The sequence below is a fragment of the Oncorhynchus kisutch genome, linkage group LG24 (genome assembly GCF_002021735.2).
Source record: "Oncorhynchus kisutch isolate 150728-3 linkage group LG24, Okis_V2, whole genome shotgun sequence".
Lineage (NCBI taxonomy): Eukaryota > Metazoa > Chordata > Actinopteri > Salmoniformes > Salmonidae > Oncorhynchus > Oncorhynchus kisutch.
This window is the reverse complement of record NC_034197.2, coordinates 6,351,725-6,379,046: the sequence shown is the minus strand read 5'-3', so window position 1 is coordinate 6,379,046 and position 27,322 is coordinate 6,351,725. Positions and strand designations below refer to the sequence as shown.

Here is a 27,322-nt window from a genome sequence, read left to right as displayed (position 1 = left end):
ATTGTGTGTAGATTGGTGAGAAAATTCAGGCTGTAACAACAAAATATGGAATAAGTCAAGGGGTATGAATAGTTTCTGAAGGCCCTGTAGCTGTTTTGTTGCTTGCATGCTATGGTCTTGGGGGTTGGCTACAGCCTGGGAGACAGGCTCAGATGCCCCAAGAGAGCTTTTAGCTCAAGGTAAAGGACATTTAGCTTGCTAACATTCTAACTTATAAACTGATAATGTGCTCCAAATACAAATGAAAGCATGATGTTAGCATGAAATGTACCATCCATTAGTGTAACAATCAATAAAAACATATGCGCTGATCCACCATGGGCTCTGCCGCCTCAGCCATACTGTCCACTCCTATTTATCTCGTGATCTCAACAAAACAACTTTTTTTCATGTTGTGATCATGAGATAAATACGTTGTGATTATTTATTTATTTGTATGTCCTCTCTGGACTTCAGCATTTGTGGGTTCGATTACACGCTCAAAATGGCCCAGAAAATGTTTTCTTTCTTACGAAACTCACCAGTCTATTCTTGTTCTGAGAAATGAAGGCTATTCCTTGCAAGAAATTGCCAAGAAACTGAAGATCTCGTACAACGCTGTGTACTACTCCCTTCACAGAACAGGGAAAACTAGCTCTAACCAGAATAGAAAGAGGAGTGGGAGGCCCCAGTGCACAACTGAGCAAAACACCAGTCTCAACATCCACAGTGAAGAGGCGTCTCCAGGATGCTGGCGTTCTAGGCAGAGTTCCTCTGTCCAGTGTCTGTGTTCTTTTTCCCATCTTAATCTTTTCTTTTTATTGGCCAGGCTGAGATATGTCTTTTTCTTTCCAACTCTGCCTAGAAGGCCAGCATCCCAGAGTCGCCTCTTCACTTTGGACGTTGAGACTGGTGTTTTTCTGGTACTATTTAATGAAGTACCAGAGGAATTGTGAGGTGTCTGTTTTTCAAACTAGACACTCTAACGTACTTGTCCTATTGCTCAGTTGTGCACCAGGGCCACCCACTCCTCTTTCTATTCTGGTTAGAGCCAGTTTGCGCTGTTCTGTGAATGGAATAGTATACAGCGTTGTACAAGAACTTCAGTTTCTTGGCAATTGCTCGCATGGAATAGCTGACGATTTTCAGAAGAAAGTACTTTGGCCATTTTGAGTCTGTAATCGACTCCACAAATGCTGGTGCTCCAGATACTCAACTAGTCAAAAGAAGGCCAGTTTTATTGCTCCTTTAATCAGGACAACAGTTTTCAGCTGTGTAACATAATTGCAAAAGGGTTTCTAATGATCAATTGCCCTTTTAAAATGATAAACTTGGATTAGCTAACACAACACTCCATTGGAACACAGGAATGATGGTTGCTGATAATGGGCCTCTGTACGCCTATGTAGATATTCCATAAAAAATCTGCCATTTCCAGGTACAATAGTCATTTTCAACATTAACATATACAGTGCCTTGCGAAAGTATTCGGCCCCCTTGAACTTTGGGACCTTTTGCCACATTTCAGGCTTCAAACATAAAGATATAAAACTGTATTTTTTTGTGAAGAATCAACAACAAGTGGGATACAATCATGAAGTGGAACGACATTTATTGGATATTTCAAACTTTTTTAACACATCAAAAACTGAAAAATTGGGCGTGCAAAATTATTGGTCTCATTGGCTCGTCCTCGCTACATATTCGTCGCCAAACCCACTGGCTCCAGGTCATCGATAAGTCTTTGCTAGGTAAAGCTCCGCCTTATCTCAGCTCACTGGTCACCATAGCAACACCCAACCGTAGCACGCGCTCCAGCAGGTATATTTCACTGGTCATCCCCAAAGCCAACACCTCATTTGGCCCTTTCCTTCTAGTTCTCTGCTGCCAATGACTGGAACAAATTGTAAAAATCACTGAATTTGGAGTCTCACTAACTTTAAGCATCAGCTGTCAGAACAGCTGCAGCTGTACACAGCTCATCTGTAAATAGCCCATCCAACCAACTACCTACCTCATCCCCATATTTGTTTTTGTTTTTCCTGCTCTTTTGCACACCAGTTTTTCTACTTGCACATCCTCATCTGCACATATATATATATGACTCCAGTGTAAATTGCTAAATTGTAATTACTTCGCCACTATTGGCCTATTTATTGCCTTTACCTCCTTACTTCATTTGTACACACTGTATTCAGATTTTTCTATTGTGCTATTGATTGTACGTTTTTTATCCCATGTGTAACTCTGTGTTGTTGTTTTTGTCGCACTGCTTTGCTTTATCAACTTGGCGACCTCTTAAAGATCGGGTGCATTTGTTCAACTTTTTGATAAAAAGCATGCAAAATTTCAACGTCCTGCTACTCATGCCAGGAATATAGTATATGCATATGATTAGTATGTGTGGATAGAAAACACTCAGAAGTTTCTAAAACTGGTTAAATCATGTCTGTGACTATAACAGAATGTGTGTAGCAGGCAAAACCCCAAGGATAAAGTGTTCTCAAAAAATATATATATATCCCTCCGCCAGTTCCCTGTATTGTCTATGGCAAGGGAAAATAGATAGCGCCCAGTTTACAGTTCCTACAGCTTCCACACGATGTCGCCAGAATTGAGTTGAAGTTAATCTTTGGTGAAATGAGGAATAGGCACTTCCTGTCAGAGGGTACACCTTGGGAAGTTATGAAAGAGAGAAAATCGTCCATGATTTCAAGACTTGCTGCTATTGAATACAGATCGCCCCGTGATCTATTTGATCGATTATTAACGTTTACAAATACCTAAAGTTGGATTACAAGAGTAGTTTGAAGTGTTTTGGCAAAGTTTATAGGCAACTTTTTTCATAAAAAAAAAATGACGTTGCGTTTTGGAAAGCTGTTTTTTTCTGGATCAGACGGGCTTCATAAATGGACATTTTGGGTATACATGGACGGAATTAATCGAAAAAAAGAACCAATTGTGATGTTTATGGGACATATTGGAGTGCCAACAAAGAAGCTCGTCAAAGGTAATGCATGTTTTATATTTTATTTCTGCGTGTTGTGTAGCGCCGGCTACGCTAATTCTTTTGTTTACGTCTCGTTCAGGTATCTCATGCTTTCGCCGAAAAGCATTTTTAAAATCTGACATGTTGGCTAGATTCACAACGAGTGTAGCTTTAATTGAGTACCCTGCATGTGTGTTTTAATGAAAGTTTGAGTTTTATCGAGTACTATTAGCATTTGGCGTTGCGCATTTCCATTTCCTGTTGGCTAGGTGAGACGCTGGCGTCTCAGTGGCTCTAAGGTGAAATATATATATTTTTAATTGCTGCAAAGAAACCACTGCTAAAGGACACCAATAAGAAGAATGGACTTGCTTGGGCCAAGAGGCACGAGCAATGGACATTAGACTGGTGAAAATCTGTCTTTTGGTCTGATGAGTCCAAATCTGAGATTTTTGGTTCCATCTGCCATGTCGTTGTGAGACGCAGAGTAGGTGAACGGATGATCTCCGCATATGTGGTTCCCACCGTGAATCATGGAGGTGTGATGGTGCTTTGCTGGTGACACTGTCAGTGATTTATTTAGAATTCAAGGCACATTTTACCGGCATGGCTACCAATGCATTCTGCAGCGATACGCCATCCCTTCTTGGTTTGCGCTTAGTGGGACTATCATTTGCTTTTCAGCAGGACAATGACCCAACATACCTCCAGGCTGTGTAAGAGCTATTTGACCAAGAAGGAGAGTGATGGAGTGCTGCATCAGATGACATGGCCTCGACAATCACCCAACCTCAACACATTTTTTTATTTCATAAATGTTTTATTTCACCTTCATTTAACCAGGTAGGCCAGTTGAGAACAAGTTCTCATTTACAACTGCGACCTGGCCAAGATAAAGCAAAGCAGTGCGACACAAACACAGAGTTACACATGGAATAAACAAACGTACATTCAATAACACAATAGAAAAATATATATACAGTGTGTGCAAATGTGGTAAGATTAGGGAGGTAAGGCAATAGTTGAGATGGTTTGGGATGAGTTGGACCGCAGAGTGAAGGAAAAGCAGACAACAAGTGCTCAACATGTGGGAACTCCTTCAAGACTGTTGGAAAAGCATTCCAGGTGAAACTGGTTGAGGGAATACCAAGAGTGTGTAAAGCTGTCATCAAGGCAAAGGGTGGCTACTTTGAAGAATCTCAAATATAAAATATATTTTTTGAAAAAGAAAGAAAGAAAAACACTGGAATGAGTAGGTGAGTCCAAACTTTGGACAGGTACTGTATATATACAGTCAATTGCCAAAAGTTGAGAATTACACAAATATTAATTTTCACAAAGTCTGCTGCCTCAGTTTGTATGATGGCAATTTGCATATACTCCAGAATGTTATGAAGAGTGATCATATAAATTGCAGTAATTGCAAAGTCCCTTTTTTCAATCCAAATTAACTGAATTCCAAAAAAACATATCCACTGCATTTCAGCCCTGCCACAAAAGGACCAGCTGACATCATGTCAGTGATTCTCTCGTTAACACAGGTGTGAGTGTTGACGAGGACAAGGATGAAGATCACTCTGTCATGCTGATTGAGTTCGAATAACAGACTGGAAGCTTCAAAATGAGGGTGGTGTTTGGAATCATTGTTCTTACTCTGTCAACCATGGTTACCTGCAAGGAAACACATGCCGTCATCATTGCTTTGCACAAAAAGCCTGGTGTCAAGAAGAGCAGCAAAGAAGCCACTTCTCTCCAGGAAAAACATCAGGGATAGACTGATATTCTGCAAAAGGTACAGGGATTGGACTGCTGAGGACTGGGGTAAAGTCATTTTCTCTGATGAACCCCCTTTCCCAATTGTTTGGGGCATCTGGAAAAAAGCTTGTCCGGAGAAGACAAGGTGATCAGTCCTGTGTCATGCCAACAGTAAAGCATCCTGAGACCATTCATGTGTGGGGTTGCTTCTCAGCCAAGGGAGTGGGCTCACTCACAATTTTGCCTAAGAACACAACTATGAATATAGAATGGTACCAACAAAATATTGATATTTTGGGTCCATGGCCAGGAAACTCCCCAGACCTTAATCCCATTGAGAACTTGTTGGCAATCCTCAAGAGGCGGGTGGACAAACAAAAACCCACAACTTCTGACCAACTCCAAGCATTGATTATGCAAGAATGGGCTGCCATCAGTCAGGATGTGACCCAGAAGTTAATTGACAGCATGCCAGGGTGGATCACAGAGGTCTTGAAAAAGAAGGGTGAAAACAAATCTTGCCTTAGTTACGGAGCCCCTAACCAACAGTGCACTTTCAAAAAAATACAGATAAGAATAAGAGATAAAAGTACAAATGAATTAAAGAGCAGCATTAAAAATAACGATATATACAGGGGTGCCGGTACAGGGGTGCTGGTACAGAGTCAATGTGTGGGGGCACCGGTTAGTTGAGGTAGTACATACATGTAGGTAGGGTTACTAAAGTGACTATGCATAGATGACAACAGAGAGTGGCAGTGGTGTGGAGAGGGGATGGGAGGGGGGGGGCAATGCAAATAGTCCGGGTAGCCATTTGACTAGATGTTCAGGAGTCTTATGGCTTGGGGGTGAATGGGCAAGACAACATTTTTAAATGCCTTTGAGCAGGCTATGGTAGTAGGTGCTAGGCGTAATGGTTTGTGTTAAAAACTGCAATGCTGCAGGGTTTTTCACACTCAACAGTTTCCCGTGTGCATCAACAATGGTCCACAACCCAAAGGACAACCAGCCAACTTGACACAACTGTGGGAAGCATTGGAGTCAATAAATTGCCTTAAGCACATCCCTCAACTAGTCTTGTCATGTCCCCCATATAAATTGCAAAGAACAAATCTCCCTTCTTGCGCAATACAATGTCAGTCGCTTTATACATTGTTACTATGCCAAGCACCTTAAATCACATGAACCCACGCTAAAGGACCTTCCTAAAATGTTATAGGATGCTCTCAATGTTACAAATAAAACGACTAGCACAGCAGGATACAGTCATAATTCAGTAGTATCACCAGTTACTATGATCAAGTCAAGGTTAACTAATTAACTCCTAAAATCAAGGATGTTGAAGCTACAGGAGGCTGTAAATTAGTCATATCCTGAACATCAGTCAAATGCACAACAGCTGAAAATATCATTTACTGAGGAGCTAATGTTTTATGCATTTACGTAGGCAAGTGACCAAGCCTAATAATCCTGCAGTCGAAACAAATGCTCGGAGTGAATTGGTTCTTGTGGTCTGGCTACCAGCACCTTGGCGAGCACCAATGGTCCCTGTGACCCTGGCACTCATCACTGTGGCTGGTGGTGACTGTAGTGGGTGGGGGAGGGAGGTTTACTGCCACGGTCGCCGTGAGGACTGGTGAACCGTGGAGTTGGAACCACAGTCAATGTAGCGGTAGGCTTCCAGGGTATTCTGGGTCGTGCGCACAATGTAGGAGGTTTTCACAGATGTCCTGGGAACAAAACAGTTCTGATGAACAATTGAATTAAAAAATAAGTCAATATCAGATAAGGTAAATGCATGAGGACATAAAGGCAAGAAGTAAAGGCAAGATGGAAGGAGGTAGGATATGCTTAATGCATGAAAACCACAGTATTGTGAACCTTGATGCTTGCCATGGTGCAGAAGGCACTGAAGGGTGAAAAAGGTGGTTAGGACCTGTTCAATTTTCATCTAATTTTACATTGGCGCGTTACATTCAGTAGTTTTAAAACATGCGGAGATTGTGCAGAGAGCCACATGAATTCACAGAAATACTCTGTATGTAATAAATGTTGATGAAAATTCAAGTGTTATCCATGGAACTTTAGATACACTTCCCCTTAATGCAACTGCTGTGTCAGATTTTTTTTTTAACTTTACGGAAAAAGCATAATCTGAGAACGGCGCTCAGAGCCCAAACCAGCCAGAGAAATATCCGCCATGTTGGGTAGTCAACATTAGTCATAAATAGCATTATAAATATTCACTTACCTTTGATGATCTTCATCAGAATGCACTCCCAGCACTCGCAGTTCCACAATAAATGCTTGTTTTGTTCGATAATGTCCATCATTTATGTCCATTTATGTCCAAATAGCTTCTTTTGTTAGGGCGTTTGGTAAACAAATCCGTTCTGGTCCAGTCGGACGAAAGTTAAAAAATGTATATTATAGGTCGAAGACACTTGTCAAACTAAGTATAGAATGTTTTTAGCATAAATGTTCAATAATGTTCCAACCGGAGAATTCCATTGTCTGTAGAAAAGCAATGGAACGAGAGGTATCTCATGAGAAATGTGCATGACTGAGAACGAGGCTGCAGGCAGATCCCTTAGTCAAACAGCTCTCATCCGGCCCCCCTTCAGAGGAGCAGCCTGAAACAACGTTCTAAAGTCGGTTGACATCTAGTGGAAGCCTTAGGAAGTGCAAAATAACCCTTATCCCACTGTGTATTTGATAGGGGTGAGTTCAAAAACTACAAACCTCAGATTTCCCACTTCCTGTTTGGATTTTTTCTCAGGTTTTTGCCTGCCATATGAGTTCTGTTATACTCACAGACATCATTCAAACAGTTTTAGAAACTTCAGAGTGTTTTCTATCAAATACTAATAATAATATGCATATATTAGCATCTGGGACAGAGTAGCAGGCAGTTCACCCTGGGCACGCTATTCATCCAAAAGTGAAAATGCTGCCCCCTATACAAGAGTTCAAATGAACTCCACAAATTCTTGTGAGCTTTCTCGATTACCTGTGAGATAATGACAAACAAAAAATATAACTTTCAAACCTGATTTTCATCATTATATACATTTTTTATTATACATTTTATTAGGTACATATATCTAGTACTGCGTAGGGCCCCCTTTTGCCTCCACAAAAGAGGTGCCCTTCTGCACACCATTGTTATAAACAGCTGTTATTTGAGCATTTGTGGCCTTTCTGTTAGCTTGAATGACTCTGGGCATTCTCCTCTGACCTGTCTCATTAACAAGGTGTTTTTGCCCACAGAACTGCCACTCACTTCTTATCGCACCATTCTCTGTATACTCTAGAGGCTGTAGTGTGTAAAAATCCCAGGAGGGCAGCTGTTTCTGAGATGCTGGAACCACCATGTGCCACACCAACAATCATACCACGGTCAAAGTTGCTTAGATTACACATCTTGCCCGTTCTAATATTTTTGTCAAACAACAACTAAAGCTCTTTACTCTATAGATTGAGTTGCAGGCAGCCACATTATTCTCTGTTCGAAGGAGCAGGCTATTTGCGTTAACATGCAGCTGTACCTAATAAAGTGGCCGGTGACTGTACATCTAACTGTCAGGACCTTCAAAATGGTGTGATATCTGGGCCAGCTGTCCAGCTTCTTGCACTATGGTGCAGATCTATGATCATGTTTCCCCTGTCTATATTCTATCCTTATTCTTTGCTTCATAGCAAAACTGACCCTAGCTCAACACCCATACTCTGAGAAGCTTGATAACTATATGCCCAGATTAGTTTAAATGACATGAGTAGGATTTAACATTTTAATAGCCATAGAAGTTCAAGCTTATCAGAGTACGGGTGCTGATCTAGGGTCAGTATTATACACTATGCAAATTGAATTCAAACATGCAAGAATCTCTCATAATTCAACAAGAAACTCCCTATACATTCAAGTTATATGTTCTAAAATGTAAGATTTGTGCATGCCTATGTACAACACAAAACAAATTGTCACAGTATTGCACAAAACAATTTGGTTCACTGTTGATTGACTTTAAATGTCTGGTTGAGGGCTCCCTTTTGTCTATCAAGTGATGATCAAGTGATGATTCTTTGATTTCAAAAATACGTTCTCAACCAATAGATCAGCTTAGCTTGAGTCATGTTGTCTAATATTTTTAGTACACTATGCTTATGGCAAGTAAGTCAGGCTATATAATAGAAAATGAAGTGATATGTCAGTCATGGAGGCACATTCTTACTTTACACTTGGTTATAAATTATATCATATTAATTATAATACATTCTTTGTATGATAGCTAACTCACCATCAACAGGGTGTAGGCCTACTTGACCCCCTGAAGTGCCAGATGAGGTTCCAGATGAACTTGCTGTTGACAATGAAATTGTACAATACAAATGATCAGCATGCACCATTAGGCCTAGATATCCACAGCATAAAATATGTAGCTATAAACTTTAGTTCAAACTGCAGAGGAGTATATTGCTAAGTTACTCATGCTTATTTCTTAACTTGACCGCACCATTTCAGTGATATCTGGCAATATATTCAATAATATTCTCTTTGTGGACTGCTAGACAATTCACCATGCTTGCTAGCTAACTAATGCTACAACATTTGAGTGAAAAGCAAATGATTAGAGCTAGCTTTGGCCAGTCTGCACTCTTCCCTTTGGTGAACATGTGTTCCTTTGGCCAGTCTTCTTGCTAAGTTAACATTAGCAGTCTGAACATGTGGTTTCTATGTGTGCAAAAAGTACAAGTAATGTTCAACTGATGCCCAGCAATACTTACAGTGCTCTATTTCTTCAAGACGATCAGCCTCCTCTCGAAGAAGCTCAGACACCGACACTCGTCGTGTAGACATGCTCAGTGACAGAAATACATAAATAAATACAAGTTGGCAAAAATAAATAAATCGGCAAACATTGGCAGTAGAATGGCCCATACTGAAGAGCTCAGTGACTTTCAACATGGTAGTCATAGGATGCAACCTTTCCAACAAGTTAGTCAAATTTCTGCCCTGCTAGAGCTGCACTACATAACATACTTTTATGTATTGTAGTGTACAATCGGTGCGCCCTTCGTGGTAAGGTATTACCTCGAAATATAAACAAAAAAAACAAAACCTGTAACATCAATTACATAAGTATTCACACCCGAGTCAATGCATGTTAGAATCACCTTTGGAAGTGATTACAGCTGTGTATTTCTGAGTAAGTCTAAGAGCTTTGTACACCTGGATTGCACAATATTTGCACATTATTATTTTAAAAAATTCTTCATGCTCTGTCAAGTTGGTTGATCATTGATCAAGCCATTTAAGTCTTGCCATATATTTTCATTCCAATTTAGGTCAAAATTAGGCCACATTCAATGTCGTCTTGGTAAGCAACCAGTGTATATTTGGCCTTATGTTTTAGATTTTTTCCTGCTGAAAGATGAATGTGTCTCCCAGTGTATGTTGGAAAGGAGACTGAATCAAGTTTTCCTCTAAGATTTTGCCTGCTCTTAGCTCTATTCCATTTATTTTTATCTTAAAAAACCTGTCTAGTCCTTGCCGATGACAAGCACACTAATAACATGATACCACCACCACCATGTTTGAAAATATCAGTGATCTGTTGATTTGCCCCAAACATAACACTTTGTATTAGTGCCTTATTGGAAACAGGATACATGTTTTGGAATATTTTTGTTCTGTACAAGCTTCCTTTTCACTCAGTAATTTAGGTTAATATTATGGAGTAATAACTACAATGTCAGTTTTCTCCTATCACAGCCATTAAACTCTAACTATTTTGAAGTCACCTTTGGCCTCAGTGAAATCCCTGAGCGGTTTCCTTACTTTCCGGCAACTGAGTTAGGAAGGCCGCCTGTATCTTTGTAGTGATTGGGTGTATTGATACATCATCAAAATTATTAATTAATAACCTCACCTTGCTCAAAGAGATATTCAATACCTGCTTTTTTACCCATCTACATCTACCAATAGGTGCCATTCTTTGCGAGGCATTGGGATAAATTAAAACAAACAAATGACTAAATATATGTCTCTGGTTATTGGTATTGCCAATAGCCGGCTAGCTACCTATCTAGCTAGCATGCTAATTGGCATCAAATCATCAATCTAGCCAACTAACCTGTAAGCCTAGCTAGCTTCTTAGGGATAGGGGGCAGTATTCCAAAGTTTGGATGACTGAGGTGCCCAAAGTAAACTGCCTGTTACTCAGGCCCAGAAGCTAGAATGTGTATATAATTGGTAGTGTTGGATAGAGTAAAGTAAAAAGTATAAAGTTTCCAAAACTGTTAAAATAATGTCTGTGAGTATAATAGAACTTATATAGCAGGCAAAAACCCGAGGAGAATCCATACAGATTTTTGTTTTTGGAGCTCACCACTCATTGGAATACCTTCCAGATTGCAGTTCCTAGGGCTTCCAGTAGATGTCAACAGTCTTTAGAAAGAGTTTCAAGCTAGTTTTTCTAGGTGGCTCCCATTTTGGCTGTAGTATTGTGGCGCGCACTTCGTTATTTATTTATCTCCGGTAATGAACATACTATTCTCCATCTTAAATTGTATCGTTTATTTACATAATTACAGTACCTGAGGACTGATTAGAAACATTGTTTGACTTTTTTAGACAAAGTTTATTGGTAACTTTTGGAATTAATTTGTATGCATTTTGAACTAGGGAAACCGGTGGATTACTGAATCAAGCGTGCCAACTAAACTGACTTTTTTTGGGATATAAAGGACTTTTTCGAACAAAAAGGACCATTTGTTATGTAGCTGGGACCCTTTGAATTTCAAACAGAGGAAGATCTTCATAAGGTAAGTGATTTATTTTATCGCCATTTCTGACTTGTGACGCCTTTGTACGCGGGGCGCTGTCCTCAGTTAATCGCATGGTATGCTTTCGCCGTAAAACCTTTTTGAAATCTGACAAAGCGGCTGGATAACCAAGAAGTTAAGCTTTTAAATGATGTATGACACTTGTATTTTCATGAATGATTAATATTACAAATGTTGTATTTTGAATTTCGCTCTCTGCAAATTCACCGGATGTTGTCGAGGTGGGGCGCTAGCGGCACGCCTAGCCCAACTAACTAATATATTTAAAGATTGGTTAGTTTCTTACCATAAATCGCACTAATCCAATTTAAATTCAGGCTGTAACAAGACAAAATGTGGAAAAAGTAAATGGGTGTGACTACTACTGAAGGCACTGTATTTACGTAATTAGCAGTCTCATTAAAGTTTGGTTACATTTTCTAGCGCCTCCCTCATGTCAGCATCGGTGTGGACATGAGAGGCTGTAGCCATATCACCTAGATTACACTTTGACATGTAGGCTGATTATTTATCGACATTTTTACTAAATGAACTCAGCAAAAAAAGAAACATCCTCTCACTGTCAACTGCATTTATTTTCAGCAAACTTAACATGTGTAAATATTTGAATGAACATATCAAGATTCAACAACTGAGATATAAACTGAACAAGTTCCACAGACATGTGACTAACAGAAATGGAATAATATGTCCCTAAACAAAGGGGGGGGGTTCAAAATCAAAAGTAACAGTCAGTATCTGGTGTGGCCACCAGCTGCATTAAGTACTGCAGTGCATCTCCTCATGGGCTGCACCAGATTTGCTGTGAGATGTTACCCCACTCTTCCACAAAGGCACCTGCAAGTTCCTGGACATTTCTGGGGGGGAATGGCCCTAGTCCTCACCCTCAGATCCAACAGGTCCCAGACGTTCTCAATGGGATTGAGATCCTTCACTGGCCATGGCAAAACACTGACATTCCTGTCTTCCAGGAAATCACACACAGAGCCGGCAGTATGGTTGGTGGCATTGTCATGCTGTCAGGATGAGCCTGCAAGGAAGGGTACCACATGAGGGAGGAGGATGTCTTCCCTGTAACGTGAGATTGCCTGCAATGAAAACAAGCTCAGTCCGATGATGCTGTGACACACCGCCCCAGACCATGACGGACCCTCCACATCCAAATCGATTCCGCTCCGAATACAGGCCTCGGTGTAACGTTCATTCCTTCGGCGATAAATGCGAATCCGACCATCACCCCTGGTGAGACAAAACCGCGACTCGTAAGTGAAGAGCACTTTTTGCCAGTCCTGTCTGGTCCAGCGATGGTGGGTTTGTGACCATAGGCGACGTTGTTGCCGGTTATGTCTGGTGAGGACCTGCCTTACAACATGCCTACAAGCTCTCAGTCCAGCCTCTCTCAGCCTATTGCGGACAGTCTGAGCACTGATGGAGGGATTGTGCCTTCCTGGTGTAACTCGGGCAGTTGTTGTTGCCATCTTGTACCTGTCCCGCAGGTGTGATTTTTGGATGTACCGTTCCTGTGCAGGTGTTGTTACACGTGGTCTGCCACTGCGAAGACGATCAGCTGTCCATCCCGTCTCCCTGTAGCGCCGTCTTTGGCGTTGCACAGTACGGACATTGCAATTTATTGCCCTGGCCACATCTGCAGTCCTCATACCGCCTTGCAGCATGCCTAAGGCACGTTCACGCAGATGAGCAGGGACCCTGGGCATATTTATTTTGGTGTTTTTCCAGGGTCAGTAGGAAGGCCTCTTTAGTGTCCTAAGTTTTCATAACTGTGACCTTAATTGCCTACCGTCTGTAAGATGTTAGTGTCTTAACGACCGTTCCACGGGTGCATGTTCATTAATTGTTTATTGAACAAGCATGGGAAACAGTGTTTAAGCCCTTTATAATGAAGATCTGTGAAGTTATTTGGATTTCTACGAATTATCTTTGAAAGACAGGGTCCTGAAAAAGGGATGTTTCTTTTTTTGCTGAGTTTATATTTTAAAACATTATTCATTACAGTATAAACCTAGTATTTACTTGAAATGAGCCGCAATGTTTTTGCCTTGTGTCCCAGTCTGTTTTACGTCGTCCTGTTGTGATGAAAATACAAGTATCACAGATAGAAAGGACATAACACAGAATTTAATTACAATATTCAATGACTGTCAGAACATTTGGCTGCATGTAGGTTAATTTAATAATTGACTAGACATGAGTTACTGTAAATTGTTATTTCCTTATAACTTGATGCTAGACTTTAAAAAAGCACTTAAATGATGAAATGAACATACCACATACCAAATGAAAAATTAGAAAGAAAATAATCAATATAACTACAGTATACAATTGTAAAATATTAATTAGGTTATGGATCATAAAAGCTCAATTTATACAGTTATCATAGAACAGCTACAACAAGTTGTCTTGGGTCTTAAAGGGTTCTGGGGCATTTTTGTGGTGCTGCTTGTTCAAAGTTCAAATGATTTTAAGTTTCAAACACTAATTCAAATTAAGCAAGAGCCTTGTTGCCATCATTGTGAAATTAGTCTAAGCTTCTCTTGGTGAGAGATGCAGAGCTGCACATGACCTCCTGACAATAATGGTATAGATGGTCATGTTCTGTCTTTCCGGCCTACAGGCTTTGACACACAATAACAACTTTTTGCAATATTCTCTATGGTAAATAACCAAGTGATTTTGGGTCACCTTTATATTGACCTTACATAACAATATTTCCTTTATTTGCCTATGATTTAATTAATTTATTAAATTGTGTTTCATATTTCAAGATGCCAAACATATAGGCTTACAACACACAGTTAACACAAACATTTGAGCTGATGTAATCATCTTAGTACAAAACTTTGCAGTGTGTCCCCTATTTCTATAGCCATTTTCTTTCCCCTTCACTGCTACTAATAAAATGTAGGTGATCTTCACTTTAAGAACATATGCATTAATCTGCAATTTTGCTTTCAAAACTCTCTCCAGAATCTCAGAAAATTGACATTGTCCAATATTGTCTACACTGAGTGTATAAAACATTTCCATGAGACTGACCAGGTGAACGCAATGCTTCCTTTTTGATGGCACTTGCTAAATCCACTTCAATCAGTGTAGATGAAGGGGAGGAGACCGGTTAAAGAAGAATGTTTAAGCATTGAAACAATTGAGACAAGGATTGTATATGTGTGCTAATCAAAGGGTGAGTGTCTTTGAACAGGATATTGTTTGTGTCAAGAACTTTAACGCTGCTGGGTTTTTCACGCTCAACAGTTTCCCGTGTGTGTCAAGAATGGTCCACCACCCAAAGTACATCCAGCCAACATGACAACTGTGGTACGCATTGGAGTCAACATTGGTCAGAATCCCTGTGGAACGCTTTCGACACCTTGTTGAGTCCATGCCCTGACGAATTGAGGCTGTTATAAGGGAAAAAGGGGGAAATGAAACTCTATTAGGAAGGTGTTTTGTATACTCAGTGTAAATAATGATTATAAAATTACATTGTCCAGGTCATGCTAGTTGGTGACCTCAGGTTTCCTGTTTGTTCAGTATAGAGTCCAGGATTTTCTCGCACATATAAAGGCACCGAGGCACATGGAAGAAACCTGAAATAAAACAAAAGGAAGATTAATAGTCAGTGTAATCACAGACGTACACAAGGTCAAAACACTTCATCTGATGCATTTATTTTGGGCAAAGAAACCAGTCTGATGAAGGTCCACCATGACCGAAACGTCGGTTTTTAATTAATTCATAATAAAATAGAAGTGTCGCGCCTCCACCACTTTTTGGTTGGGGGAAAGGAAGCCTTGCAATCACTGTAATCAAATACAACCACATTGTATTTACTATATCCACTAGAGTGGGTGATAGACATATAGAAACAAGGGCAAAACATAAATATTACAGATTGAGCATATATCAAACAAATGTATACATTACTGTATTGTCTCAAACAGGAGGTACAATTATTTGTGCCTGTCATGTTTCTGACTAACCCCTTCTCTGGCCTGTTAACATTCTCACCTTTGAAAGGCCCTCCTTTAAAATCCAGTGTCACTTTCCCTTGCTGGGTCAAATATCCAAACCACTCGCCATTCTCAGCATCAGAAAACTGCATACACAGGAAGACAAACAGCACACCATATTGCAAAAGGTTTGCTCCTCAAAGCAGTTTAGCTTAATTTGAGCTGCAGTACCAAATATTTGTGTTACTTATTCTCTACATATAAAATGACCCCCATATTTCATGCCATTTCCATGTATTGTATTTTTAGCAGAACGATAGCAAAAAAATTAATACAATTAAAACACACAATTAGACTGGAGTTCACTCACATGGCTGAAGGTGTAGTCGTACACTTGAGAGAATCGCTCCAGCAGGGCTGGCTCTTTGGTATGGCTGTAGGCCATCAGGTATGCGATGAGAGCCTCACAGTGCGGCCACCATAGTTTCATACTCCACTCCAACTGTGAAAACAGAACACATTGGCCCTGGTTCACATTTCCATAGTACTTTGTTCCCTTATTTAGTCAATTAATAAAAAGGCCATGAAAGGGTTGGACAAGCAAAAGCAATAGGTTTGGTCCCCTCAGTTGCCATTTCATCCATATTACTTTCACCCATTCAACCCTTTGTTGATGAGTGTGGGTTTGAGCTGCCAAATGACTCCTACACTGATTTTTATGCTTGGTTGAACGACTCGTGCATTTGCAGCAAGCGCAGTGTTGTATTGATGGGTTCGGACTTTAAACTTAAAAATATGAAATATACTTATTCATGTTACTGGGGGAGAGAGGGAAATGTAGAACGTTTACATTCTGTCAGGATATGTTAATGTTAGCCATCAGGGATCCTATGTGGAAAAGTGAGGAGTTGGGGCCGAGGTCAAGTATTTGTATTTATTATGAACCTCCATTAGCTGCTGCCAAAGCAGCAACATTAGGGCAGTTTATACAATTTTAAAAACATTACAATACATTCACAGATTTCACAACACACTGTGTGCCCTCAGGCCCCTACTCCACCACTACCACATATCTACAGTACTAAATACATGTATATGTATAGTGCGTATATTATTGTGTTACAGTGCGTATGTTACCATGACTACATGGAACTCTATTCCACATCAAGTAACCGACGCAAGCAGTAAATTTAGATTTAAAAAACGGATTTAAAAAAAATCTTATGGAACAGCGGGGACTGAAGCAACAAACATTGTGTGTGTGTTTTTGTGCATATCTGTCTGTGCCAATGTTTATGTTGCTTCACAGTCCCCGCTGTTCCATAAGATTTTTTTTTAATCCGTTTTTGAAATCTAAATTTACTGCTTGCGTCGGTTACTTGATGTGGAATAGAGTTCCATGTAGTCGTGGCTCTATGTAATACTGTCAGATGAAGTGAGGAAGAACAGAAATCACTAAGGTTCTGTCTAGCAACAGACGTGTAAAAGGGAAACCTTCTCAGTTGTACAACAATGCTGAGTGTCTTCAGCATTTAACCCAACCCCTCTGAATCAGAGAGGTGCGGGGGGCTGCCTTAATCGACATCCACGTCTTCGGCACCCGGGGAACAGTGTGTTAACTGCCTTGCTCAGGGGCAGATTTTTACCTTGTCAGCTCAGGGATTCAAATCCAGCAATTTGCTGTCCAGATGTGTAAGGAGGGGCTCAGCATTGGAGAAAGGGTTACATACCAGTGCTTGTGTGAATATGTTTTTTGTCTTATGCAGCTGTATGACCCAGTGGGTGAATCAACTTGCGTTTTTTAACTCTATTTAGAAAACTAGTATGCAGGGGTGAAAGTAAGGCGTTATGGTCCGGTACGGCATCCCAGCAAAATAAATAGTGGGGGTACGTCGTATCGGTAAAACATTGACAATCAAATAAAAATACATGACTGGCTGTGTTTATGCCAAAAGGAAAAATAAAAGTTAAATGACAAATCTTTTAAGACTTAGGCCCACAGAGAACATACTGAATTAATAGGGATTCTATGTATTTCTATGATTAGGCCCATAAAATGTTTTGGTGCACACATAGGAGGCCCATACCGGAAATAAATTAAGTCTACTTTCACAGGATGTACCTGTGTGGGGCAGTAACCGTCCACATCCAGGAAGTAGAGGAGCCCTCCGTGCTCCTTGTCCCAGCCTGTCAGAAAGGGGATCTCCATGAACTTGTCCACTGCTGTCCTTTGGAGCTCCTGGTCCCCATTCTCCAAACCGTACTGAAGCAGGAACCAGCCTGCTTCCAGTGCATGGCCTATGGCAAATGTATATATAAAAGAAATAAGGAAGCCAGAAAGGAAAGAAACAACAGGCAGGCAATACAATGGTAACACAGTCATCTTAGATATCACTACATGTGCAGTATCCAGTCTAACTAAGTAACTAGTGTTATTACACACAACAGAAAACATAGTGTTAGGGATAATAAGGTAATACACTAATATATACCACTATGTTAGATGACTTGACAAGTAATATGGAGCTTATCACACATTATCTACAGCAGGGCTGTCAATGTCATTAATAAGGGACTAATTCAGACCTGGGACACTAGGTGAGTGCAATTAAAAACCAGGGAGAAACAAAAACAAGAAGTGTTTTGGCCCTCCAGGACTGGAATTGAAAAGCCCTGATCTAGAGAAATCTCATTTAGTTGAGTACAAAGGGTATCACCTGGGTTTTGCAGTCGCCCCTCGCAACCAGGAAGTTCCTTTCCTTCTGATGAGACACTTTCCAAAATGGCAGTACCACCTCTCTGTACAAAGACAGTCATAGACAATTCAATGGAACCAATGGAAATGCCCCGAAAAGTGCAAACGCCTTCCATCTGACACTCCAAACGGGCTCAGACACACACACACCTGGTTGTTTCATATTTGTAGGCCTACAGTTCTTTACCTGAAGGTGTTGGAGGATCTGCTTTACGCACCAGCCTCCAACCTCCCTGTACTTGTCTACCTCCTCCCCGCTGCGGGCCTCCGTGAGCTGCTGCACTAGACACAGCAGCATCATGGGGACAGCCATGCTGCAGACCGGGGTGTCTCCAGAAAGCTGGGGCTTGCCCAGGCCTGATGGGTCCACCCTGACCCAGTGGACCAGCTGGTCCATCATTTGTGCTGCTTCCACCTAGTAACAATGAGGGCATATGAGAAATAAAATAGGCCATAATACAGGCAAAACCCACTATGGGTTCTGTGTTCTGATTGGCTAGCAGATATTAGCCCCCATTCTGTTCAAATTTGATTGGGTCTTTGATGCATGGCCCTTTTCAACAAACCGGAAGTGTCCCTGTGGATGGAAGGTTCATTCCATGATTTCAAAATTATAGTTTTAACCATGTAAAAAAAGCGTACATTTTGGGTTCTCATGGGCTCAACAGTTAAACGAATTATTAATAATTAATTAATGTTTTAATTAATTAAAACATGGCTGTATTGATCACAGATTGCCAGTTTAACAACAGAGAACTTTATTGTGGAAGTGTTTAGTGCCCCGGGCTGTTTTACCTGCATGTCTTTGTCTCCTGTGACCCTAGCCAGCTCATCCATGGCCATGACATAGAAACACTCACTGAAGATGGTCCTCTGCACTTTCAGGGCTTTACCGTCCCTGGTCAAACAAAAGGCACACTTCCATGGGCTGCCACTATTGGGAATGCGAGCGAAGCGTCGCAAGAATGCACCTCCTAAGAAAACAGAAAAAAATAACATTAACAAAGTTTGCTCATCACAAGTAGAATTGTGTTCCAAAATCCCTATAGAGACCACACTCCTGTTTGTTTTTCTGCAGAAAATTAAAAATGTGGTATACATTTTTAAGTTCCGATGACACATTGAATAGCAAACCGGAAAAACAAAGGAGGATCACCACTCAATGTTTACCATCTTTGGCGAGTGTGGGTGTCAGGTAGCCTAGTGGTTAGAGTGTTGGGCTGGATCGAATCTCCGAGCTGACAAGGTAAAAAATCTGTTGTTCTGTCCCTGAACCCACTGTTCCCCGGTAGGCAGTCATTGTAAATATGAATTTGTTCTTAACTGACTTGCCTAGTTAAATAAATAAAAACTAATATATATATATATATATATATATATATATATATATATATATATTAAAAGCAGTACGAGTTTGTTTTTTTATAGGCAAATAAGCTGTTGCATGCCCAGACTAGTTTCATAGGAGAAGGTTGTGTTCTAGATCCGGAAATCCTGAAACTAACATTGGAGTAAATCCTATTGGTGTTTTTTCTGTTTTATTACATCTGTGTGTCTTCTACTGGAAATGTGTGCATCTTCATACTGTCGATAACATTGGGTGCGCTTCTTTCTGCTTTTAGTCTTCATGACACCTGTCATTTGTATTTGCTCATAACTTGTATGTAGCCTACACCATACTAAGTGGTTCAAAACAGCTATTTTCTCTGTTGCTTAACTTACCGTCTTCGCTCAGGTTGTCAAAGACTGACTCATGAAAAAATATATATTTCACCTTTATTTAACCAGGTAGGCCAAGTTGAGAACAAGTTCTCATTTATAACTGCGACCTGGCCAAGATCAAGCAAAGCAGTGCAACACAAACGTAGAGTCAATAACATAAAAAGTCTATATGCAGTGTGTGCAAACGGCGTGAGGTGGTAAGGCAATAAATAGGCCATAGTAGCGAAGTGATTACAATTTAGCACTGGTATGACAGATGTGCAAGTAGAAATTCTGGGGAGCAAAGTTTAAAAACAATGTGGATGAGGTAGGTAGATTTGGATGGGCTATTTACAGATGGGCTGTGTACAGCTGCAGCAATCAGTTAGCTGCTCAGATAGCTGATGTTTAAAGTTAGTGAGGGAGATATGTCTCCTACTTCAGCGATTTTTGCAATTCGTTGCAGTAATTGGTAGCAGAGAACTGGAAGGAAATGCGGCCAAAGGAGGTGTTGGCTTTGGGGATGACCAGTGAGATACCTACTGGAGCGCATGCTACGGGTGGGTGTTGTTATCGTGACCAGTGAGATAAGGCAGAGCTTTACCTAGCAAAGACTTAGATGACCTGGAGCCAGTGGGTCTGGTGACGAATATGTAGCGAGGGCCAGCCGACGAGAGCATACAGGTCGCAGTGGTGGGTGGTAAAATGGGGCTTTGGCTACAAAACGGATGCATCCAGTTTGCTGAGTAGTGTTGGAGGCTATTTTGTAAATGACATGGAAGTCGAGGATCAGTAGGAAATGTATGTTTGAAAAACCTAGCCTTTGCTTCTCCTGACTGACTGAGTGTATTGGTTACTGACTTCCCTGAAAAGTTGCATATCGCAGGGACTACTCGATGCTAGTGCAGTGCGCCACAGGATGTTTTTGTGCTGGTCGAGGGCAGTCAGGTCTGGAGTGAACCAAGGGCTATATCTGTTCTTAGTTCTACATTTTTTGAAAGGGGCATGCTTATTTAAGATGGTGAGGAAATTACTTTTAAAGAACGACCAGGCATCCTCTACTGACGGGATGAGGTTCCAGGATACCCCGGCCAGGTCGATTAGAAAGGCCTGCTCGCGGAAGTGTTTTAGGGAGCATTTGACAGTGATGAGGTGGTCGTTTGACCGTGGACCCATAGTGGATGCAGGCAATGAGACAGTGATCGCTGAGATCCTGATTGAAAACAGCAGGTGTATTTGGAGGACAAGTTGGTCAGGATAATATCTATGAGGGTGCCCTTGTTTACAGATTTAAAAGTATGACAGAACTTTGCAGGTTCTCTCTGCAGTAGATTGCAACTCCTCCCCCTTTGGCAGTTCCATCTTGTCGGAAAATGTTGTAGTTTGGTATGGAAATCTCAGAATTTTGGGTGGCCTTCCTAAGCCAGGATTCAGACACTGAAAGAACAGAGGTTGGCAGAGTGTGCTAAAGTAGTGAGTAAAACAAATTTAGGGATAAGGCTTCTGATGTTAACATGCATGAAACCAAGGCTTGTACAGTTACAGAAGTCAACAAATGAGAGCGCCTGGGGACACGCAGGACCTGGGTTAACCTCTTGGTGTTAGGGGGAAGTATTTTCATTTTTGGGAAAAAAACATTCCCGTTTTATAGGGGATATTTTGTCAGGAAAAGATGCTAGAATATGCATATAATTCACAGCTTTGGATAGAAAACACTAACTAACGTTTCCAAAACTGTAAAGATATTGTCTGGGAGTATAACAGAACTGATGTTGCAGGCGAAAGCCTGAGAAAAATCCAATCCGGAAGTGCCCCAGGTTTTGAAAGTGCTGTGTTCCAATGACTCGCTATTCAGCTGTGAATGTACCATCAACGAGCTTACGCTTTCTACGTATTCCCCAAGGCGTCTACAGCATTGTGACGTAGTATTACGCATTTCTGTTGAAGAATAGCCGTAGGCTACATTGCGTAAGTGGTCACATGGTGGCTCCGAGAGAGATTCTCGTGTAAAATACAGGAGGTAGCCATTACTCTAATCGGTCCTAGTGAAAAACAAATTGTCCTGACTGATATGTTATCAAATAGATATTAGAAAAACACCTTGAGGATGGATTCTAAACAACGTTTGCCATGTTTCTGTCGATATTATGGAGCTAATTTGTAATATTTTCCGGCGATTTCTCAGCCAAACGTGAAGAACAAACGGAGCTATTTCGCCTACAAAAATAATATTTTGTGAAAAAAATGAACTTTGGCTGTCTACCTGGGAGTCTCGTGAGTGAAAACATCCGAAGTTCATCCAAGGTAAACGATTTAATTTGATTGCTTTTCTGATTTCCGTGACAAGGTGCTGCTAGCAAGGCATAATGCTATGCTAGGCTATGATAAACTTACACAAATGCTTGTCTAGCGTTGGCTGTAAAGCATATTTTGAAAATCTGAGACAACAGGGTGATTAACAAAAGGCTAAGCTATGTTCCAATATAGTTCACTTGTGATTTTCATGAATAGGAATATTTTCTATTAAGATTTATGTCCGTTGCGTTATGCTAATTAGTGTCAGATGATGACAACGGTTCCGTTCATGGGATGGGGTGTCACTACAGGTTAACCTCCACATCACCCGAGGAACAGAGCAGGAGTAGAATGAGGGTACAGCTAAAGGCTAATAAAGGAATAAACGGTAGAATGAGTAGAATGAGGGTACAGCTAAAGGCTAATTAAAGAATAAAGGGAGCAACATTTCTGGGCATGGTAGGATAGATTCAGGGCATAACGTACAGACAGGGGTATGGTAGGGTGTGGGTACAGTGGAGGTAAACCTAGGCATTGAGTGACGATAAGAGAGGTTGCATCTCTGGACGCACTAGTTAAGCTGGGTGAGGTCACAGCATGTGGGACAAAAGAGGTATCTGAAGCATGTTGAGTGGGACTAGGAGCTCCACAGTAAACTAAAACAATGATAACTATCCTAAACAGTATACAAGGCATATTGACATTGAGACATAAAGCGAGGCATAAAGCAATCACAGGTGTTGATTGGGAGAGCTAGCTAAGACATCAACGGGTAAGACAACAGCTAATCAGCGAAGACAACAGGTAAAATGGCGATGAATGGGCAGAGAGGGTCAGTTAACTACACACAGGGCCAGGGAATAAAGAAAGGGAATGTATTATAAATGAAAATGTATTATTAAGTTAAGTCAAGTTTTCATAATTGTATGCTGTTAAGACACTAACGACCGTTAGAGGCTGGGGCCGACAAACAAAAATAAACAAAATGGAGTACCGTGATTAATGAACAGTCCAGCAGGTATCAGCAATGTAGCCAAGTGATCATATGGTCCAGTGAACAGCAATAGATGAAACAGGGAAGCCGCTGGGTAGTCGTTAGCAAGCGGGAGAAACGGTGTTCAAAGTTAGCAGACCGAGGCTAGTAGAAGCATCTGCTCCGACGTCTGGCAAAGGCAGGTTGAGGGCACAACGGATGGAATTACGTCAGCACACCAGTCGTGATGGAACGGCGGGGCTCCGTGTCAACAAAGGGTCCAGGCCAGTTGGCAAAAGTGGTATTGTAGCTAATTTAATTTCGTAGTAATTTTGTTTGCTAGCCGGGAGATGCGCCTGGCTCGCGGCTAACTGGTGCTAGCTTCGGGACAAGGGTGTTAACCACTATAGCCACTTGGTAGCAGCTAGCTAACAGCAATTATCCGATGCAAAGGTCCAGAGCTTATGGCAAGAATCCGGTGGAGTAGTGTATTCTAATCGTGTTAGTGAAGAGTCCGGGAGGCATCAGCTGTGTAGCCAAGTGATCACTGAGCAGGCCGGGGCTGGGCCACTCAGTGGCAGCTAGCTAGGGCTTTTGGTAGGAATCCGGTGTTGTAGTGGAGAAAACAGTCTGATACTGGCAGGCTGGGAAGTATTATCCAGGCTAAAAGCGTCTGGTGTCTGTGCAAAAGGCAGTGGCTAACAATGACTAAATAGCTAGTAGCTAATTAGCTCCTGATGGAGGTTCTGGCAATAAGGTCTAAAAATAGCAGATCAGTACCACATTGGGTGAGGCGGGTTGGCGGAAGATATATTTCATTTAAAAATGGGAAAAAGAGATAACATGTCAATTTATTTTCATACAAAAAAGACAAAATGTACATGGGAGAACAACAAACTATGTCTGCACTGCTACACCATCTTGGAATTTTTAAAACTTTGCATTAGTTAAATGAGTCAGAATACTGGCACAGCAGGTGAGGTGACCTCTTTAAAGGACTTGCATTAATTAACTAAATCACTAACAGAAAACATTTCACCATCTACCTTTGGAAAAAAACTTGAAGCTAAATGCTTACTTGGGAAATTCCTTGCAAAGCCGACAGGACACAACAACGAAACAACCTGATAAGTGTTTGGAAATCCACTCAAATGCTTTAACAGTCTGAATAGGTATGTATTTTCACTCCCAATAACTGACAAAGATGCTGTGCAACCACCAAACCCACATACCAGATTTGGCGGCTTCCAGGATCTCGGGCTTGTTGAAGCGCTCCATTGTCCTGTATAGGCGGCAATACATCCACACCTGCAAAGATACATTGATCCAAGTGAAATTATATTTTGAGCAATGTTCCCTCTAAGCTGCGCAAGTGCGAGGGCGTGCAGCCCATTACTGCCATGCAGAAGAAATATCAGCCATGGCAGAGAAGCACAAGATTTAATTGAAGTTCACTTTCTAGAGTTTTCCCTGTTAGTTAACAGTATCAAAGTTCCCCTTTATTGTTAGAAATGTGATCGTATCCATGCAATATTAGCCACTTTCAATGCAACATACTGAAACAAAACAAACTATGCAAGACTTAGTGTGCAAAACTAACTATGCAAGAGATGTTGTAGGCAGAATGCGGAGTAGGATTCTATTGCATTGACAGGCCTGACTCAGGCCCGTTCTCTACACAGACCTAAGCTCCATAACCAGTCAGAGTTGCAGTAGGCCTATATGCAAATCGACCATTGTCATATATGGATCTGTGCCATTCACTTTGAACTAGATTGTGTTTACAGCATGAACGGTCATGAGTTGATGCGCTTGTTTTGAGTTCAAAGCAAGAGCTACATGTAACCACGTGTGCACATTTGTTCATATCCTTTGCTAGTTAGTGAGTTATTAGCCCAGTTATAGATACTTTGTAGTCTGAAATGGGTGAGTGACTGCTTCCTACAAAAGCACAAAACGTGTGCATTTCTAGCCATCTTTGAAAAGTGAGTAAATTAAAGAGCTTTTTTCTTGTCTTAAAAAGGGGCAGTGTTCTATTTTGAGACAGGCTTTAATAAGCTAAGTAGCCAATAGGCAGAGGGCAGCATAATTTGTCTGATTCTCTGTAATAATGGTATGGGAATAATGATGCATTTTATTTTTAAAAATGGTTTCTTGCATCAAACACCACAACATTTTCAGTCACCTCTTTGTTTGAAGGACAAGTGTATAGACCGGTTAATGTCAGGCCTACACTGAAGACCACACATTGACTGCAACTGTAGCCACACATTGGCTGCAACTGTAGGCTGAATGATAGAACATCTATTTCTATGTTCAAATGTTATGGGATGCATTTTCTTCACTCTGGTAGGCCTACATTATGATCAAATAGCCACAGCAGCCTACTTGACCACTGTTTCAAGGGTAACTTAAAGCAGGTTCAGCATCAGTGTTCACAGTAAATGTGCGCTGGAAGTTGGACTGAATTTTCACAATGTTCAAGTTTGCGCTCAGCAGACCTGAAATTTGCTCAAGGCCCAAAAAAATGACTTTCTTTAAAAAAAGTACATTTATAGGAAAACCCACCCAATAATCAAATCAAGGTGCACTGCAACAGTCAGCAGAATATGCACATCAATGTTATTAGCAGGCCTTTGCATTGGTCTCTGTTTGGTGTTGAGCAGTAAGGTAATCACTGAACATTTGTGGATGAGTTTACCTGTCTCCCCTGCAACCAGACATATTTCAGCTGATCGTAGATTTTTCCATCTTTCCCTATACAAGTGAAAAATCCACTGGAAAAATACATTGTTTAACATGGTCAATTGATCTCATCTCACAGACATGGCATACATACTATCCTACAGCTAGACAAGGCTAAACTTTTTTAAATGTTTGTAAAAATTATGATAAAGAAAATGTTAAAATAACAAAACATTTCGACAAATGTGATCAAATGGTTTTACCCATATTGTGTGTCATGAGAGTATTTCTGCCAGAAGTCCACCACTTTGTCCAGCTCTGTGCGCATCTGCTCTCGATAACGCTGCAGCTTCTCGATAGACATCGCACCTTCCAAAAGCAAGACTGAATCGATCATCAAGCCAGATGAAAATTGGTAGATCTTAGGTCTACGCGTTTGTAGAACACTGTAATGTGAATGCCGTTATTCGGATATCCTAAATACTATTCTTGCAGGACCCGTTCAGGAAAGCATAATGATGGTTTACGGCTATGGTGTGAATCATATTTCTGAACAAGTGACAAGTTAGACATATCAATGTACTATGTACTTTCTAATAGATACCTTACGTTGGACTCGTCTATACACTTCAGACCACTTCTGCTCTATAGAGAAGTCGATTATTTTAAAGCGCTGCGTTTAGTTACCTTTTTCCCAAACGTAGTTTTAGATTTTCACTCTTGTAACGGAGCTTCATTCGATAAATGCAGACGTATGGCGTCTTAGACGCGAACGCAACCGTAGTCAACACTGTGTACAGACAAAAAAAAAAAAACTGGTTACTTCAAGAGGAGTTGAAAATCTTATCACATGACTGCTTGTCATGTGGGGTCATGTGCTTCCCGAGATCGGTCATGTGAGGAGCAGGGAGAATGACAACATAAAAGCAAACCCCTTTTATTCAATGGTAGAACGTAGTAGGAGGCTAAACCAATTGAACCGCTCAACCTAAGTATACCCCTCCGCTGTTACCTATGAATAAAGACACAATTCATATAGGATCACGAAACTTAGTTATGGGCTACATTTCAATAACAATTGATTTCTAACTAATGTAATTTAGATATTTCTGTATTTCATTTGCCAAAATGTCTAAAAATATGTTTTCACTTTGCCATTATACGTGTGTGTAGTAAATGGGGATTGAAAACATGTTTTTAATACATTTTGAATTATGGCTGTAACAACAAAATATGGAATACTGTAAGTGAAGGGGTGTGAATACTTTCTGAGGGTGCTGTTTACTTCCATATTTTTTTTGCTGGTTCTGGGCTACCTTCATGGAGTGATTTTGTTTATTATGTTAGTTTCTAGGCCAAACCGTTCAGATGCTACA

At 40.8% G+C, this 27,322-nt stretch overlaps 1 protein-coding gene and 1 long non-coding RNA gene across 3 annotated transcripts; both read right to left on the bottom strand.

Moving 5' to 3' along the window:
• Positions 1-6,343: 6,343 nt before the first annotated feature.
• On the bottom strand, positions 6,344-9,914 carry LOC109868944 (uncharacterized). Its single transcript, XR_002251967.2, has 3 exons — positions 9,509-9,914; positions 9,022-9,084; positions 6,344-6,453 (listed from the first exon to the last, which is right to left on the bottom strand). It is a non-coding gene; the product is annotated as an uncharacterized LOC109868944 (long non-coding RNA).
• A 3,771-nt stretch (positions 9,915-13,685) lies between these two features.
• renbp (renin binding protein) lies at positions 13,686-26,852 on the bottom strand. 2 transcript variants are annotated; one of them, XM_020459226.2, is made up of 11 exons: positions 26,634-26,852; positions 26,210-26,315; positions 25,963-26,038; positions 24,494-24,569; positions 19,088-19,266; positions 18,480-18,707; positions 18,255-18,336; positions 17,660-17,835; positions 15,908-16,039; positions 15,596-15,683; positions 13,686-15,174 (listed from the first exon to the last, which is right to left on the bottom strand). In XM_020459226.2, the coding sequence occupies exons 2-11, from the start codon at positions 26,308-26,310 to the stop codon at positions 15,098-15,100; spliced, it is 1,215 nt and encodes a 404-aa protein (XP_020314815.1). In that variant the 5' UTR covers positions 26,311-26,315; positions 26,634-26,852; the 3' UTR covers positions 13,686-15,097. The 2 variants fall into 2 exon arrangements, with proteins under 2 accessions (XP_020314815.1, XP_031659733.1); XM_031803873.1 differs by having other exon boundaries at positions 26,210-26,330; positions 26,634-26,761.
• Positions 26,853-27,322: the final 470 nt, after the last annotated feature.